The sequence below is a fragment of the Bos indicus x Bos taurus genome, chromosome 13 (assembly GCF_003369695.1).
Source record: "Bos indicus x Bos taurus breed Angus x Brahman F1 hybrid chromosome 13, Bos_hybrid_MaternalHap_v2.0, whole genome shotgun sequence".
Lineage (NCBI taxonomy): Eukaryota > Metazoa > Chordata > Mammalia > Artiodactyla > Bovidae > Bos > Bos indicus x Bos taurus.
Window position 1 is genome coordinate 41,309,536 of NC_040088.1, and position 14,262 is coordinate 41,323,797.

The following is a 14,262-nucleotide window of genomic DNA, read 5'->3' on the forward strand; positions in this document are numbered from 1 at the left end:
GAGGCTATCAACTGCTTAAATGCAGCCATCGACATTTACACAGACATGGTAAGACCTGCCTTGCTTGAGCGGCCGTGGGGTGGAGCCCTCGAGACGGCTCACGGTTAACCGGAACTTGACTGCTCTGTTTCCTCCCCAGGGAAGGTTCACGATTGCGGCCAAGCACCACATCACCATCGCAGAGATCTACGAGACAGAGCTAGTGGACATTGAGAAGGTGCGCAGATGGGGGAAGCTGGTGGGCGGGGACCCCAGGCGCCCCTGCAGTGGGAATGCAAGGGCAGAGGGAAGCATGTGTAGTTGGGGTCTCCTGGAGACCTCGGGTGGTGGCGGGAGGGAAAAACCCCTTACCAGGGCCCCAGGCTGCCTTTGCTCAGATTTGGGACAGCATTTGTGTAAAACCGAGCACTGTGGGCAACAGACACGCATCAGGGAGGAATGGCTGGTTTTGTTGGTGGTGGATGCTGAGCTCAGAGATCACCTTCATCCCATGCCTGCTTCCGCCCTGGACTGTTGTCACTCTCACTTCCTGTTTCACCTCTCTCTTGGCCACTGGAGCATGTCCTTCCTGGTGCTCTCACCCCTGCCCGTGGCTGCTTCCTCCTCTTCTCTGGGGGCTGGGCTCTCATGCCCTCCCTGCCCTCACTCCCGTGGTCCTCGGTGCTCACACAGCTTCACGGCATGTGTGCTCTGTGTCTGGCAGCAGCTTGTCCGCGTCAGCAGTGAATCAGGTGGTTTCTCCACTACTTACAGCCTCGGGGCCTGTCTCCTCACCCAGCACCTCTCCCCCCACCCCGGGCCGTGCTCCCCTGTTCCTCATGTGGTGGCCACCCTGACCTTTCCGGAGCCTCTCACGTGTCAGGAGTGCTCTGCCTCAGGGCCTGTGACTGCTGTTTCCTCTGCTCTGAGCTCTTCTACCACACGTCAGTTCTGCAGAGCTTTGCCTATTTGATACTGTGATGGGAACTGTTCCAGCCGCCTCACGAAAACTGGGACCTCCGCCCTCTCCAGGACACACCCATCGCCCCCCACCTCAGGGCCCCCCTTACAGGCTCTGTCGGCCCGCTCACCACCCCTGTCTCGCTCTCTCCCTCCACTGCAGTGGGTGCCCCACACCGGCCCAAGCCTGCCTCTGGTATACCAGTGTGTCTGAGACCCTGGCTCTGCTGAGTGAGCCGAGGGTGCCCTCCCCACCAGAGCAGATGGGATCCCCGGTGGGGCAGCCCCTCAGGACTGCCATGGGACGGGCGGCTTCCCCCTCTGGCTTCACGGGGGTGCCCCTGGTGGTCAGGCGGCTCAGAACTCACTGGCTTATGTCATGGACGGTCTCTGGGCCATCCCTGTCGTGCTGTGCCCTGCTCTTCTGAGGCCACCCTCAGACCTTGACCACATCAGGGCCGTGTGCCGTGTCTCCTGGGGAGGTTTTCTCTGACCCAGGAGCAGGTGCTGAACCCCAGCCCTGAGCCCGTCTTTGTGACTCTGAGTCTGCAGAGTCGATGGCAGAGCAGGAGTAGCGGGGCCGGGACGCTTGTCTGGTCAGGGTGTCTGGAGCGGGCTTGGTCTTTACTGAGTCTGAGCTGTCCTGAGAAGGGTGAGTGCTGGTAGGCAGAGTGTCCAGCCAGCCGAGGCTGCTCTGTCCTCTCCTGACCTCAGCGTTCAGTTTTCAGTCTGAAGGGCGAGATCTCAGGCAGCCTCTTCACCACATGCATCTCTGTGAGATTCAGGGTGGCTAAAACGATCTGTGGTGAATTCCTGGTTTTCTTTTTGTTAAACAATGTTGACAGTTTGTCATGGGAGTTTCTGCAGCCCGTCACGTCACTCCCAGTGCTCCTGCTGTTCTGCCAGTTGCTCACGGACCCTGAAGGGGTGAGGGGTGTCAGGGTCAGGGGTGTCAACGGTGTGGGGTGAAGGCTTGTGGAGCAGCTCGCCTCTCCTTTGGGCTCCTGTATCTAGAAACATCCTTGTCCTCGCCTCCCTGGTGGGACTCTCCAGATTGGGTCGGTGGCGCGTGACATTTGTTTGAAAAATCAGTTACACTAAGGCACCTTGTGTCTTATTCATTCATGAGTGAGTTTCTTCCCTGTCAATGTGGCCATAGTGTGTCCCTGGTTCACTCGGATTTTAGCCGGCGAATAGGGGTATGTGAAGTTCCGTAAACTTATTTCTCCTTTGACTTCAAGTAGAACATTAATATGGTAACAGTCTGTGATCATCAGTGACCCTGAGGAGCCCTGGTTCAGGTCCCTGGAGAACGGGGTTTCTCTTGTCTGTGTTAGCATAGAGTAGGTATTTATAGGGTAGGGTAGGCTTCTCAGGGTGTAGGTTCTAAAAGGATGATCCATCTGAAGGCTGTTTTACCTACACAGTGGGCTCTAGAGCTTGACTCTCAACCACTGTGTTGTCTGTAAGGCCCTGGTGGTGACCGTGGTCCTGGAGCCCCGTCTCTGCCTTCAGGGCCCAGTGCTCTCCAGCATGCTGTGGCTTATCAGGCTCCCCAGGGAGGAGTATTGTGATTACTTTATCCAAATTAGAGGGTAGTAATTTTGTCTAGATTCATTGTTACATATGCTGTTGTTCTTGATAGTTGTATTCTACTTTTGATATTTATTGTCATCCTTGAGGGCTTCTCAGGTGGTACTAGTGGTAAAGAATCCTCCTTCCAATGCGGGAGACAAAAGAGATGGTGGGTTCAATCCCTGAGTCGGGAAGATCCCCTAGAGAAGGGCATGGCAATCCATTCCAGTATTCTTGCCTGGGGAATTCCATGGACTGAAGTGCTTGGCGGGCTACAGTCGATGGGGTCGCAAAGAGTCAGACATGGCTAAAGTGACTAAACACACAGGCACACCCTCCAGAACAGCAGTCCCACTGCTCCAGGCCAGCCCCGCTCCTCAGATTTTGGGTGGTGAGAGCAGAAGGGTGAGTAGTTTGCTCCCTCCTTGGAGAGAGGGCACACAGCCTGGTTCCCTGCACTGTGACTTGGTCTTGTTTCCCATACTTACCCCAGCATTACAATGGGAAGGAGTGCCAAGTACTTTAGAGGATATGGACAGTTCAGAGATGATGTTTGATTGGTTAGAAATTCACGGAAAACCTGGTGGTATTGTAAGCAGGACTGCCTGTGCAGTGCAGCTGCCTTTGTCCGCTCAGCACCTGTTCAGCTGAGCACTGGCTGTGGCAGGCGTCGCACTGGGCCTTCACCCTCGGCGCTCACAGGGTAGAGGGGGAGGGAAGTCCTCGGCAGTGTGTGTGCCATGGCTCTGCCCCTGCTCCAAAGGAGTCGATGCCAGCTGCATCTTTCAGGTATATGTTTTTTTATGGCTGTTTCTAAATGTGCTATTTCATAAAGAACTTTTCATATTGGAACTTCCTGTCATTATTCTTCTTCTTAGCACAGTAGCCCATTATATTCAATCACTTAAATTGTTCCCAGTTTTTCTCCCATTATCAGTTATACTCAGAAAGCTTGTATGGGAGCGTGTTAGTGAGGGAGGGCTGCATGGCTGATCCGTAGACCCCACGTGTTGTGACTCCACGCAGAAGTGTCTGCTTCACAAATGGGCTCTGGTGCCCTGCAGTCCAGTCGAGGTTGACGTGGCTCCAGAGGTGGCTCTGCTCCCTGGTCATTCCGCCGGCGCCCACGGGAGAGGGCCCAAGGCCATGCAGTCAGCTATGGGGGCTACCCAGTGACCCTGGTCCAAGGGCTCTTCTGATGGGGTTCCCCTGCATCCCCACACCCCCGTCTCAGATCCTTGGGGCTGCCCTGCAGACACTGAGCTGCTGGCCTGAGTCCATGTCAGGCCTTGCCTCGTCTCCACTCCTTGGGTGAACCTGGATGTTTAAGGCAGGACTGTGCACATCTACTGTCTGTTTACACCCACAAACTAAGGACAGTCCTTACATTTTGTGATCACTGGTGGGAAGAACATTGCATGGCACATAAAGTGTGTGGGGTTGAAATTCCACCATCCACAGGCAGGTCTCCAGGCATGGCCCTGCCCGTTCACGCCCGTGTCCTTGGTGGCAGCCTCTGCTGCTGTGGGAGAGCCACGGGGGCAGCGGATGGAATGGCTCACGAAGCATTGTGTGTGTCCTCAGGCCTGCTGCAGACCTGCTTGGCCCGCCCCTATAGAAAACACCATCTGACTTCTCTTGCCAGTTGGGGTATAGAAGACGTTGGTGTTTTCAATCTTATGAGGTTCTGTCCATGTATAATTGCCTACAAACTAGCTGATCTTTCCAGAGTTCTTCTCTCTTACGAAGCCTTGCTGAAAACCAGGCACTGTTGTCTGTCTCTTCCCTTAGAATTCCTGCTCCAGCAGCACGGGTTCTGCTTTGAGTCATCGGGTGCTTTATTTCACTGTGTCTTATGCCACAGCATGACCAGGGCTTCTAGCTCTCCAGACTGCAGCCTGTTTCCTCTCCACCTGACAGTTCACAGCATCCCCATCTAGGTGGAAGGCAACACCCTGATTCTACAGGATCCCTAGGTCTTGTAGGAATGTCTATGCTGCTGCAGCGAGCCATAGAGCTGAGTGGAATAGCTCAACTCTGTCACCACTTAGGGTTTGGCAGTGGTGGGGACACCACTTGGGAACCAGGCTGACAGAAAGGCTGCCATCTTCAGTTTATGGCTTCCAGCATCACTAGACGTGGTCGCTGCCTTCAGCTCATAGGAAGGGGACAGGCCTGGAGAAGGCTGCAGAGTCAGCTGTATGGACCACGCCTGGAGGTGGGCCACAGCATGTCTGTTGACATCCCCTTGGAGAGGATGGGTCACCTGGCTGCCCCTTACTGTCACAGACCTGGGGAAATGGGGTGGTGGGCATTTGTCTGGGTGGGGGGGTCAGGAAGAAGAGAGTCTGGTGGATGGCAAGCCACCTGCCACCAGATTTCTGGAAGCACATGCTTTCTTGTGTTCCCAAAATAAAGCAAGCCGGATTATGAAAGTTGTGCTGTTGAAAAGGGTTTTTATAGGAAAAAAATACCTGTGCAAATGTAAATGCAACTCTTCAAACAAGTAGTTTGAATAAAACATGTGTGTTTTCAGGCTATCGCCCATTACGAACAATCAGCCGATTATTACAAGGGGGAGGAATCTAACAGGCAAGTATTGTTTTTCTTACAATTTTGTGATATGTGATGAAAGGTTCTGATAGTTTTGTGACGTGTGATGAAAGGTTCTGATAGATTTGTGACATGTGATGAAAGGTTCTGATAGATTTGTGATGTTTGATGAAAGGTTCTGACAGTTGTGTGACATGTGATGAAAGGCACACCTCCGCTTTTTCTCTGGGGGTCTCTTGCACTGGACCTGGTGAAGGTTCGCTGAGGTGGCTTGTCGTTTTTCTCTGGGACTGTCACCCTGCCTGGTTCTTGGTTTCAGCTCGGCTAACAAGTGTTTGCTGAAAGTGGCCGCGTACGCCGCCCAGTTGGAGCAGTACCAGAAGGCCATCGAGATCTTCGAGCAGGTGAGGCTGCCGTCTGTGCAGCTTTGAGCAGAAGGCCTGCCAGAGTTCGCATGCTAGTATTTTGTTCAGGGTTTTGCATCATGTATTCATATGGGCTGTTGATCTTTAACTTTGTCTTGTGATGTCTTTGACTTCGGTAGCAAGGTAATACTGGCCTCAGAATGAGTTAGAAAGAGTTCTCTCCTCTTCTATTTTTTAGAAGAGTATAGAGTATTGGTGTTATTTCTTTAGATATTTGGTAGAATTCAGTGGTTTTCTGTACTGTTTTTTTATTTTCATTGATTCCTTCTGTTATCCTGATTTCTATCCTCTACTTTCTTTGGATTTATTTTACTCTTCTTTTTTAGGGCGTTGATGGTGGACGCTTAACTTACTGATTTTCCTCTTTGTTGTGTGGGCATTTTTAGTGCTCTCAATTTCCCTCTAAGTGCTGCTTAGTCTGTCACGATGCTGTTACATTGTTTTATCTTTATTCATTTTTATAACAGCAATAAATAATTTATTCATTTCCCTGGTTTTTTAATAAGTGTTTTGTTTAGTTTCCAAGTGTTTGGAGATGTCCCTGTTATCTTTGTTTTTGGTTTCTGGTTTGATCCTGTTGTGGCTGGAAAGTGCAGTCTGTGTGATCTCAGCCCTTATAAGTTTGTTTTATGTTCTGTGGTGCTGCTGTTGCTGGGTGACACGTTCTACAAATGTTGATAAGCTGCTCGTGGTTGATGGCGTTGGGTTCCTCTGTACACTTGCCGATTTTCTGTTTCTGTTGTTGAGAGTGGAGTGCTGCGGTCTCTATCATTGTGGATCTGTCTAGCTTGCATTTCTGTCAGTCTTGGCTTCACGTTATTTTGCAGCTGTGTCCGCTGCATGCTTATTTAGGGTTGCTGTGTCTTGCTACATTGGCCCTTTTATCTTATAATGCCCCCTTCTGTCTCTGGTAATTCTCTTTGCTTTGAAGTCTTTATCTGATACTAAATGTAGCCTCTTCTGCTTTCTTTTGATGAATGTGTATATGACATATATTTATGCATTCTTTTTCTTTCACCCTGCCTATGTTGTGACAGTTGAAGTGAGTTTGTTGTAGACAGCATAGAGTTAGGTCTTGTTTTAAGTCTACTCTGCTAGTTTCTTTTAATTGGTGTATTTGGACCATTCACATTTAATGTAATTATTGACATATTACAACTGAAGTCAGCCATTTTATTTGTTTGTTTTCTGTTTATCCTTTGTTTTTTGTTTTTCTGTTTGTTTTTTCTTGCCTTATAGGGGGTTGCTTGATTACCTAAAGTATTTTTGAGTATCTCTCTCTAAATAGCCTTTGTAGTGTTTTGCTCTAGGTGTTACATTTACATACTGTATCACAGGGTAATGATGTCATTTTTTTTCAGTTCCAGTGAAATATAGAAACCTTACCTTACTTTCTGTTCCTTTATCCTCTCCCATTCAGTATATAATTGTCTTTAGTATTTCCTCTACACACTTTTAGAAACACATCAGTCACTATTACAATTTTTACTTCAGTCACCCAATTTAATTTACAAAACTGAAGAGGAGAGGAAAGGCCCATCATATTTTCCCATATCTTGCTTACTGTGTTCTTTCTTCTTGATGTTTCAGGATCTCTTCCTGCATTTTGTTCTACTTGGAGGGCAATGTTTGCCATTCTTTTAGGGTAGGTCTGCTGATGACACATTCTTCTGGTGTCTCTTCACCTATGAATGTTTTGATTTCCCCTTCGTTCCTGAAGCTGGGTATACAGTTTCCCTGGGTATACAGTTTCCCTGGGTATACAATTCTGGGTTGACAGCTCTTTTTCAGCACTTGAGAAATGTGCCCTTATGGCTGGCTTAGTTTCTGATGAGAGGTTTACTATCATCCAGGCTGTTTTCCCTGTAGGTGTGGTGGTGTTTCTCTCTGTCACTTTCAAAATGTTTTCGTTTGTCTTCAGTTTTCAGAAGTTTGTACGGCTTAGCAAGGGTGTTTGCTTTGATTTTGTTTGGAGTCACTAAACTTCCGGAATCTGTAGGTTTACGTTTCTTGCCAAGTTTAGGAAATTTTCAGCTACTACATTTTCAAGTGATTTTTAGCCACTCCTTTCTCTCCCCTTCTGGGACTCAGGCGGCCCAGATGCCAGGCCTTGTTTTATCGTCACACACATCCCAGAGCTCTGTTCCTCTTTTCTCATCTGTCTTCTCTCTGCTGTTCAGACCGAGTAATTTCTAATGTTCTTCCATCAGTTCTCTGAGTTCTCCCTCTTTTCCATGGGTTCTGCTGTTGAACCCATCCATTTTTTATGTCAGGTATTACATATTTCAGTTCTGAAGTTTCTGCTCATTTCTTCTTTATATGTTTTAGGGCTTTTTGCTGAGAATTTTTTTTCTTTTCTTCATTGATGCTTCGGTTTTCCCTCTGGCCTCAAGCACTTTAGTAATGGTCGGTGGAAACATTTTAGGAGGAGTCTTTTAACACCTGTTAGATAATTCTAACATCTCGTCTATGTGAGAACTATTGTTTATTAGTTACTCTTTTTTTCATTCAACCTGAGTTGTTCCCTTTTCTTGGAATTGCAAGTGAGTTTTACCTGAAAACTGGGTATTTCTACATCGTGTTATAGGGCAGGGTCTTGTTTAAACTTCCTCTCTCTGCTGGTCTTCTTTGACACTGAAGAGGTATGACTTGTTCCTGCCAGGTGGAGTTGTAGGACCAGGCTCTCCACCTGGCCTCCTGGTTCCTAGCAGATGATGGTAAAGCCAGGCGCACTGGGAGGCAAGGATGCCTCATTCCCTCTAGGAGGAATGGTGCAACAAGCCCCACATGGGCTCCAAAGGCCTCTGTGGTGGGGGCGCAGGCTGGCTCCTAGTTGGCTCCCTTGGCAGAAGAGTTGAGCTCTCCGGCCAGTGTCAGGAGGACAGGCGTCCCGTCTCTCTCTGGCATTTGCTGCTGTGGGTGGGGTGGGCCAGAGCAGGTGTCATCTGAGCCTTCCCTGTCTTGTGCACTGCTCCCCTTCTGGTCCTCTGGCTGGAGAAAGCAGACTTCCGTCTGTTCCTTCACTGTTTTTATTTTTTTTCTTTGCCACACCCACTGGCATTAATGGGTTGTTGGCTTTTTCTGTTCCAAGTCAAGGATTTATGCAAGAAAAAGCAGGCACCTCCCTGCCATTTGCCCTGTTCCCCATGCTGACCTGCTCTTCGCTCTACGTTTTAGTCTCCTGACGTTAATTTTCTATAAAAGGATCAAGGCTTTTAGTTGTACTTAGTGGGAGGGACGGAAGACAGCGAGTCTGTTCTACCCTCCTGGACATGGAATTCTGAGTCGCTTTTAACAGGTTCAGCACTTTATGTCTCAAATACTGTTTCTTGTCCAGTAACATTTCTGGTACATGACTTTGGGTTAAAAGGATGGATTTCATAGATTCTCTAACATGAGACGCAGAGAGAGCACTTGCTAAAGAGCAGGTAAGGGTCAGCATGCTTTTTGTAGGAGAGCTAACCTTTTTACTCTGATCCCACTTTCTTGCCTAGATTGGGGCCAACACCATGGATAACCCTCTGTTGAAGTACAGTGCAAAGGATTACTTCTTTAAAGCCGCCCTCTGCCACTTCATAGTGGATGAGCTGAACGCCAAGGTGAGGCGCCCTGAGGCACAGCTTCTGATGTGCTTCATTCACCCTGAACGCGGGTGCTCAGCCGTCGTCCAGAGCAAAGCTGCGCTGTATCCATGAAAAACAAGACAGGGATGAGTCCCTGACCCCATCCTGGCCATCCTGCGGCCACTGGAATCCCAGCTGTCAAGGGTCTTAAGTTAAAGCAACCCAGGGGCCACACCTCATTCAGTAGTTTGGTTTAAAGAAATCAGGGGGCTGAGAGGAGACAGGAAAAGTAGAATCACATCTTTTTTAAAACTTAGAAGTGGAGTTGGAGTGAGGATTGGGAGAAGTGAAAAACAGAGTGAAGGCTGGAGGCAGAGGCGGGGACAGGGTTGGGGTTCGGGCCCTGGCGTCTGGGCACAGCATCTGTCCAGTGCACGAGAGCAGATGCCTGCCCTGGGAGTTTTGACGATGACATCTGTCTTGTGTGGTTTTCTCCACAGCAGCCTCTTTCAGAAAAACTGGTTTAGCAGTTTATTCTTAACTGAAATTGAAATTAAAAATAAATAGATTTGATCAGTACAGGTTGCTTTGGATGTTGAGTGTAACAGTTAAACAGGATGTAAATAAATTGTATTGAGGTTAATAGACCGTCAGAGCTTCATTTTCTGGTTCAGTGACTCAGATGTTAACAAGTGGTTTTCTTCCCCAGCTTGCTCTTGAGAAATACGAGGAAATGTTTCCAGCATTCACTGACTCTAGAGAATGCAAATTACTGAAAGTGAGTAAGTGGGATTGAAATCTAGGAACGTTTTAACCCTGTGAAGCTGTGAGTGCTGCTCTCGCACGCTAGGCCTCAGATGCCGTTAGGGTTGGGTGTACACCATGCTCTGAATTGGGTGGATCAGAAATGTTAGCACAAGGCTGGATCCCTGACCTGGGTGCCTCTTGTATTTGAAAACTTCCCCATTTTTGTAAGTCATTTAGCAACATCAGTTAGTGTAGTAAGAAGGCTGTTTCTCTATTTAAAGTATTCACTCATAGATGGAACTTTTAAGCCAACCAAGATAATTTTTCTGTATTTATTTTCCCAGAAACTTCTAGAAGCTCATGAAGAACAGAACAGTGAAGCTTACACAGAAGCAGTAAGTTCCCCTTTGGGATTTAATGCGTTCTCTGAAAGTTTACACTGTAGATACAACTTCTCTTTTTCATTGTATAAATGCTAAACATCTATTTGGACATCATTGTGCTTATACCTGTGTTGTTTTCCAAAAGAAATGTTTTTAGATTCCACCAACCTTCAAAATTAAGACAGTCTATGAGCTCTGCTGACTTTAGCTGTAAGGCAAATATATATCACATACAGTTATGATTTATTTGGATATTTTCTATGGAAAATAATCTGATCCATAAATAAGTGTGAAGTAATATCAGTTGAATCAGTTAAATTTAAAACATAAAAATAAAGCAGTGAGAGTTTGTTATATTCTTGGCATAAAATGGAAAAAAATTTTCTACATTCACCAATTCCCTGTTTTCCCATATTTTTCCATCTTATGTTTAGAATCAAAGTGTATTTCTTAGTGCCCTTCAGTAATTCATTCAACCTGGCTTTGAAGCCATGGTGGGAGGGCGAGTTTCCCTCTCTGCAGCTGTGTTTTGTGTTCATTGGAGACTGGAGCCACATTAATTTTCCACGTCCCTTTGTCCTTATACAAAGTCTTATGTCCTTTGTCATGTTAAACGTGCTCTTTGTCCAGTTACAAACGCTGCTGTGGATTTTTGCCATGGCATGTTAGCATAAGAGCAATGTAAAAAGCTCTTAATGAAGAAAGTTGTAAAGTAGAATGAATGATTTTAGAGTTAGTACAGTGTAATTCTGTGTTTGACTGTGTTTCCGTGGACCATTTTCTGCTTCTCTTCCCTTCACCAGGTGAAGGAGTTTGACTCCATCTCCCGCCTGGACCAGTGGCTCACCACCATGCTGCTGCGCATCAAGAAATCCATCCAGGGGGATGGGGAGGGGGACGGAGACCTCAAGTGAGGCGCAGTGTCCCTGCGGCATGCCGCCGAGTCCTTGTTCATTTCGCGTTAGGGCCAGTGATCATTGTGGGATGCCCATTCAACGGCTTCATTTCGTTGCACGTGAGCCTGATGGTGTGTGTGTGTGTGTTTAAGCCACTGCGTGTATCACTGTGCTGTGGGCGGGTGGGCCGCTCCTATGCGTATTGTGAGTGTGTGATGGGCTGCCTCCCGCTTGTCAGAGTCCCCAGAGTTTTCCAAGAACTGCTTCAGAATCTTCCTCCTGTTATTTCAGTATGTGCAGAGCTCGTGTTTCATTTTGACACATGTTTTTATGTCCCTTTTCCTGGACTTGTGTGCCCAACCCAGTTGTTGTAATAGATGCTTTGCATGTTCTCTGTGAACTTGCACCTTGGTGGATTCTCTAAACGTGTGTGTTTAGTGTAGGATGGTTGTTTGGAATGCATTTATGGCTTTCTTCATTAGAATTATTTATCCTTTTTGTTATTTCGTGATTCTTTTGACAGTGCCAGTGACCCGTTTCCCTGCTCTTGTGCATTGTTCTGTAGCTGATGTGCATGTGAGAATTCAGGTCAGCCGGGCCTGCTGGCTGCTTGCAGTGGGGATGAGGGAGCTTCCTGACACGGCCTGCTGACGTGTGTGGCCGTGTGGAGCTGAACCTGAGCTCATAAGTGCACTGTGCGTGAGATCTAGGAGAGACAGGTGTCTTCCTTTCCTGGAGGGAGTGTCCACTTCTAGTTGGGGCAGGACCCTTGCTTCACCTTCACAGAAAGGTATTTGAACTGGCATATCCCTTTCATGTTCACACACTTTCCCACGTTGAGAGGGCACCCCGTGTGCCCCCTTGTGTACATCCTTACCAGAGCCGAGAGGTTATATCAGTCAAAGCTTGTATGTCATTCATTTTCATTTTTAATTGTCCGTCATTCATTTTATCTGTTAATTGGACACGATGGGCTTGGTGGCCTGAGTACAGTACAGTTTACTGTACCATCGGGAAAGAGTCCCAGTGAGCTGCTGAGGGGACCTGCCCTTAGCTGATGGATTGTTTTATCTGGTGTATTTGAATTCTGTCCTATTGTTTTGACTTATATATGTGCGCTATTGACCTATGAACTTAATCCCTGCACTTTATGTTACGTGCTAATAACCTTGTGCTTTAGACGTGCTCTTGTTTCCTGAATCTCTTCTAAGTGATTTGTTTGATGTGCATTTATTGCTAGGTAATGGCAGTGTTGACAGATAAATGGGATTTCCTATGTCCTGTCAGATGTTAACTGGTATTTGAAAGGTATTGCATTTTTGGATGGCCAGCAACTGGGATTCAAAGGTGCTGTTGGGCAGAAACAGAGAGTGGGTCCAGGTTGAGGGCTGAGTCGGGAGGAAGGTTGGGGATGGGGAATAAGTCCGACTAGGAGGGAGCAGAAAGTGGCAGAAAGGAGGCTGAGAAGGACCAGCGGAGGCCTGATCGTGGAGCAGCCCTGTGGGCAGCCGTGAGGATTCGGTGGCTGTAGTTGCGGGGTCATCTGTGCGGCCTGGGCTGGTGGAGAGGTGGGGGCAGTGGTGGCTCTATCCCAGCCCACGGGGCAGTCATGGACCAGGAGACATGGGGTACTCTGACCTTGGACCCTGGCATCCAGTGAGGATTCCTTCTTTCCTTCAAAGGTCTGGGATCCTTAAAAGAAAGCTGGCTGTTGGTTATGGTCCATTTTGGAACAGAGCCTGCTTGGTACTTCTTCACTTCCTATCGGAACCTCTTAAGAAAAAAACACTTAGAGAAGTGGGGTTTTGTTGCTCTATGTGATTCAGTGCCCAGCCTGTCAGAAGCACGTGGGTGAGATGAGCGTGTGTCCTCCGGCTGCAGGCCTGCCTACCTGGGGGACAGTAACCCTCCCTGCCAGCCATGCACTTTTGTTGCTGGTCTGGAAAGTCTGCTTCCACTTATTAAGGAAACCTGTGGTCTGACCATGTAAAGGAAAAATCGAATGACGTTTATTAGCTTTTTATCCTGATCCCCTGACAGACCTGTCTGAAGACCTGTATTTTTGAGAATATTGGCACCATTTTCAGTCCCTGGGATGGGCAGATCCCCTGGAGAAAGGACAGCTGCCTACTCCAGTATTCTGGCCTGGAGAATTCCACGGACTGGATCGTCCATGGGGTCAAAAGAGCTGGGACACGACTGAGCCACTTTCACTTTTGTCACATCAGAGTTGTTGTGTTGAAATGAACACTAGGACCAGTGCCTGAGTTAAGATGCTTTTGTTTTTAATATTTCACATGAAAAAGTAATTGTAATGGCTAGAACAGACCACTAGAACATAAAAGTGAGAAGAAAAAAGTCCCAGGAACAGCTACAGGCTTCCTCCCTAGAAACATTCCATCAGAGTGGGCAGCGCTGTGACTTCCAGTATTTATAAATCGTTATTTATGAACAAAGTATGATTGTGTTGCAGTCTTTGTATTTTAGCGAGTCATGTTTAGTTCATTGTCAAGAGTTAAAATTTCTTATGGGAAAGCTTTGCTTTTTGTGGCAATGTTTTTCTAGCTAGTGTGAACTTCTTTTTTATTGAATGATTTGGAAGCAGTGTCCTTGCAGTCGTGACCGCGTGTGACAGTGCCCCTGTAACCACAGCGTGTGTGTTTATTGTTTCCTCTGACACCATGTATTTCAGATGCCCAGAGTCAACCCCCATGGCTTCTGCGGGGGTTCCGGGCCTCTCTTCCCCAGGGCTGTCGGGGAGGGTGTATTATGAAAATTCACCCTGGATGATAAATCCACCTTCGCAGAGTCAGTGTATTTTGTGTGAACCTGTACAGTAAATAAAGTCCCAGTTATGAGCAGCGTGGTGCGTCTTTCCTGGCTGATGTGCACAGGTCAGGGCTGGCTTCTCATCCTGGAAGGTGTCCCCGGGCAGTGGGCATGACCATCCGGGCTCTGTGAAGACCAGTCCTGTCGGTTGGTGCCACTGCTGGTCTGCTGAGGGCTCTGCAGGCTCCGCATTCCCATGCTTGCTGCTGCCAGGTCAGGGAGCTCACGACAAGGTTCAGGGAGGAGCGGCCCCTTGGTGGTGGAGGCCAGCGGTTGGTCTATCTTGGCAGAGCCACGTTAGGTGCTGTCAGGGCCTTGTTCACATCCCTCCAAGATCACTCGAGGCAAACTC

The 14,262-nt window shown here is 48.0% G+C and overlaps 1 protein-coding gene across 2 annotated transcripts in view; it reads left to right on the forward strand.

The window, feature by feature from the left end:
* The window catches only part of NAPB (NSF attachment protein beta), a 39,334-nt gene extending 25,391 nt beyond the window's left edge, over positions 1–13,943 (forward strand). The window contains exons 4-11 of one of the 2 annotated variants that reach the window (XM_027559565.1): positions 2–48; positions 140–217; positions 5,051–5,106; positions 5,387–5,471; positions 8,987–9,091; positions 9,765–9,833; positions 10,147–10,197; positions 10,989–13,943. In XM_027559565.1, the coding sequence (XP_027415366.1) occupies positions 2–48; positions 140–217; positions 5,051–5,106; positions 5,387–5,471; positions 8,987–9,091; positions 9,765–9,833; positions 10,147–10,197; positions 10,989–11,099 (602 nt within the window). In that variant the 3' untranslated portion in view covers positions 11,100–13,943. Of the gene's footprint in view, position 1; positions 49–139; positions 218–5,050; positions 5,107–5,386; positions 5,472–8,986; positions 9,092–9,764; positions 9,838–10,146; positions 10,198–10,988 lie in introns of both variants that reach the window. The other variant, XM_027559566.1, reaches the window with a different exon arrangement.
* The last annotated feature ends 319 nt before the right edge of the window (positions 13,944–14,262 follow it).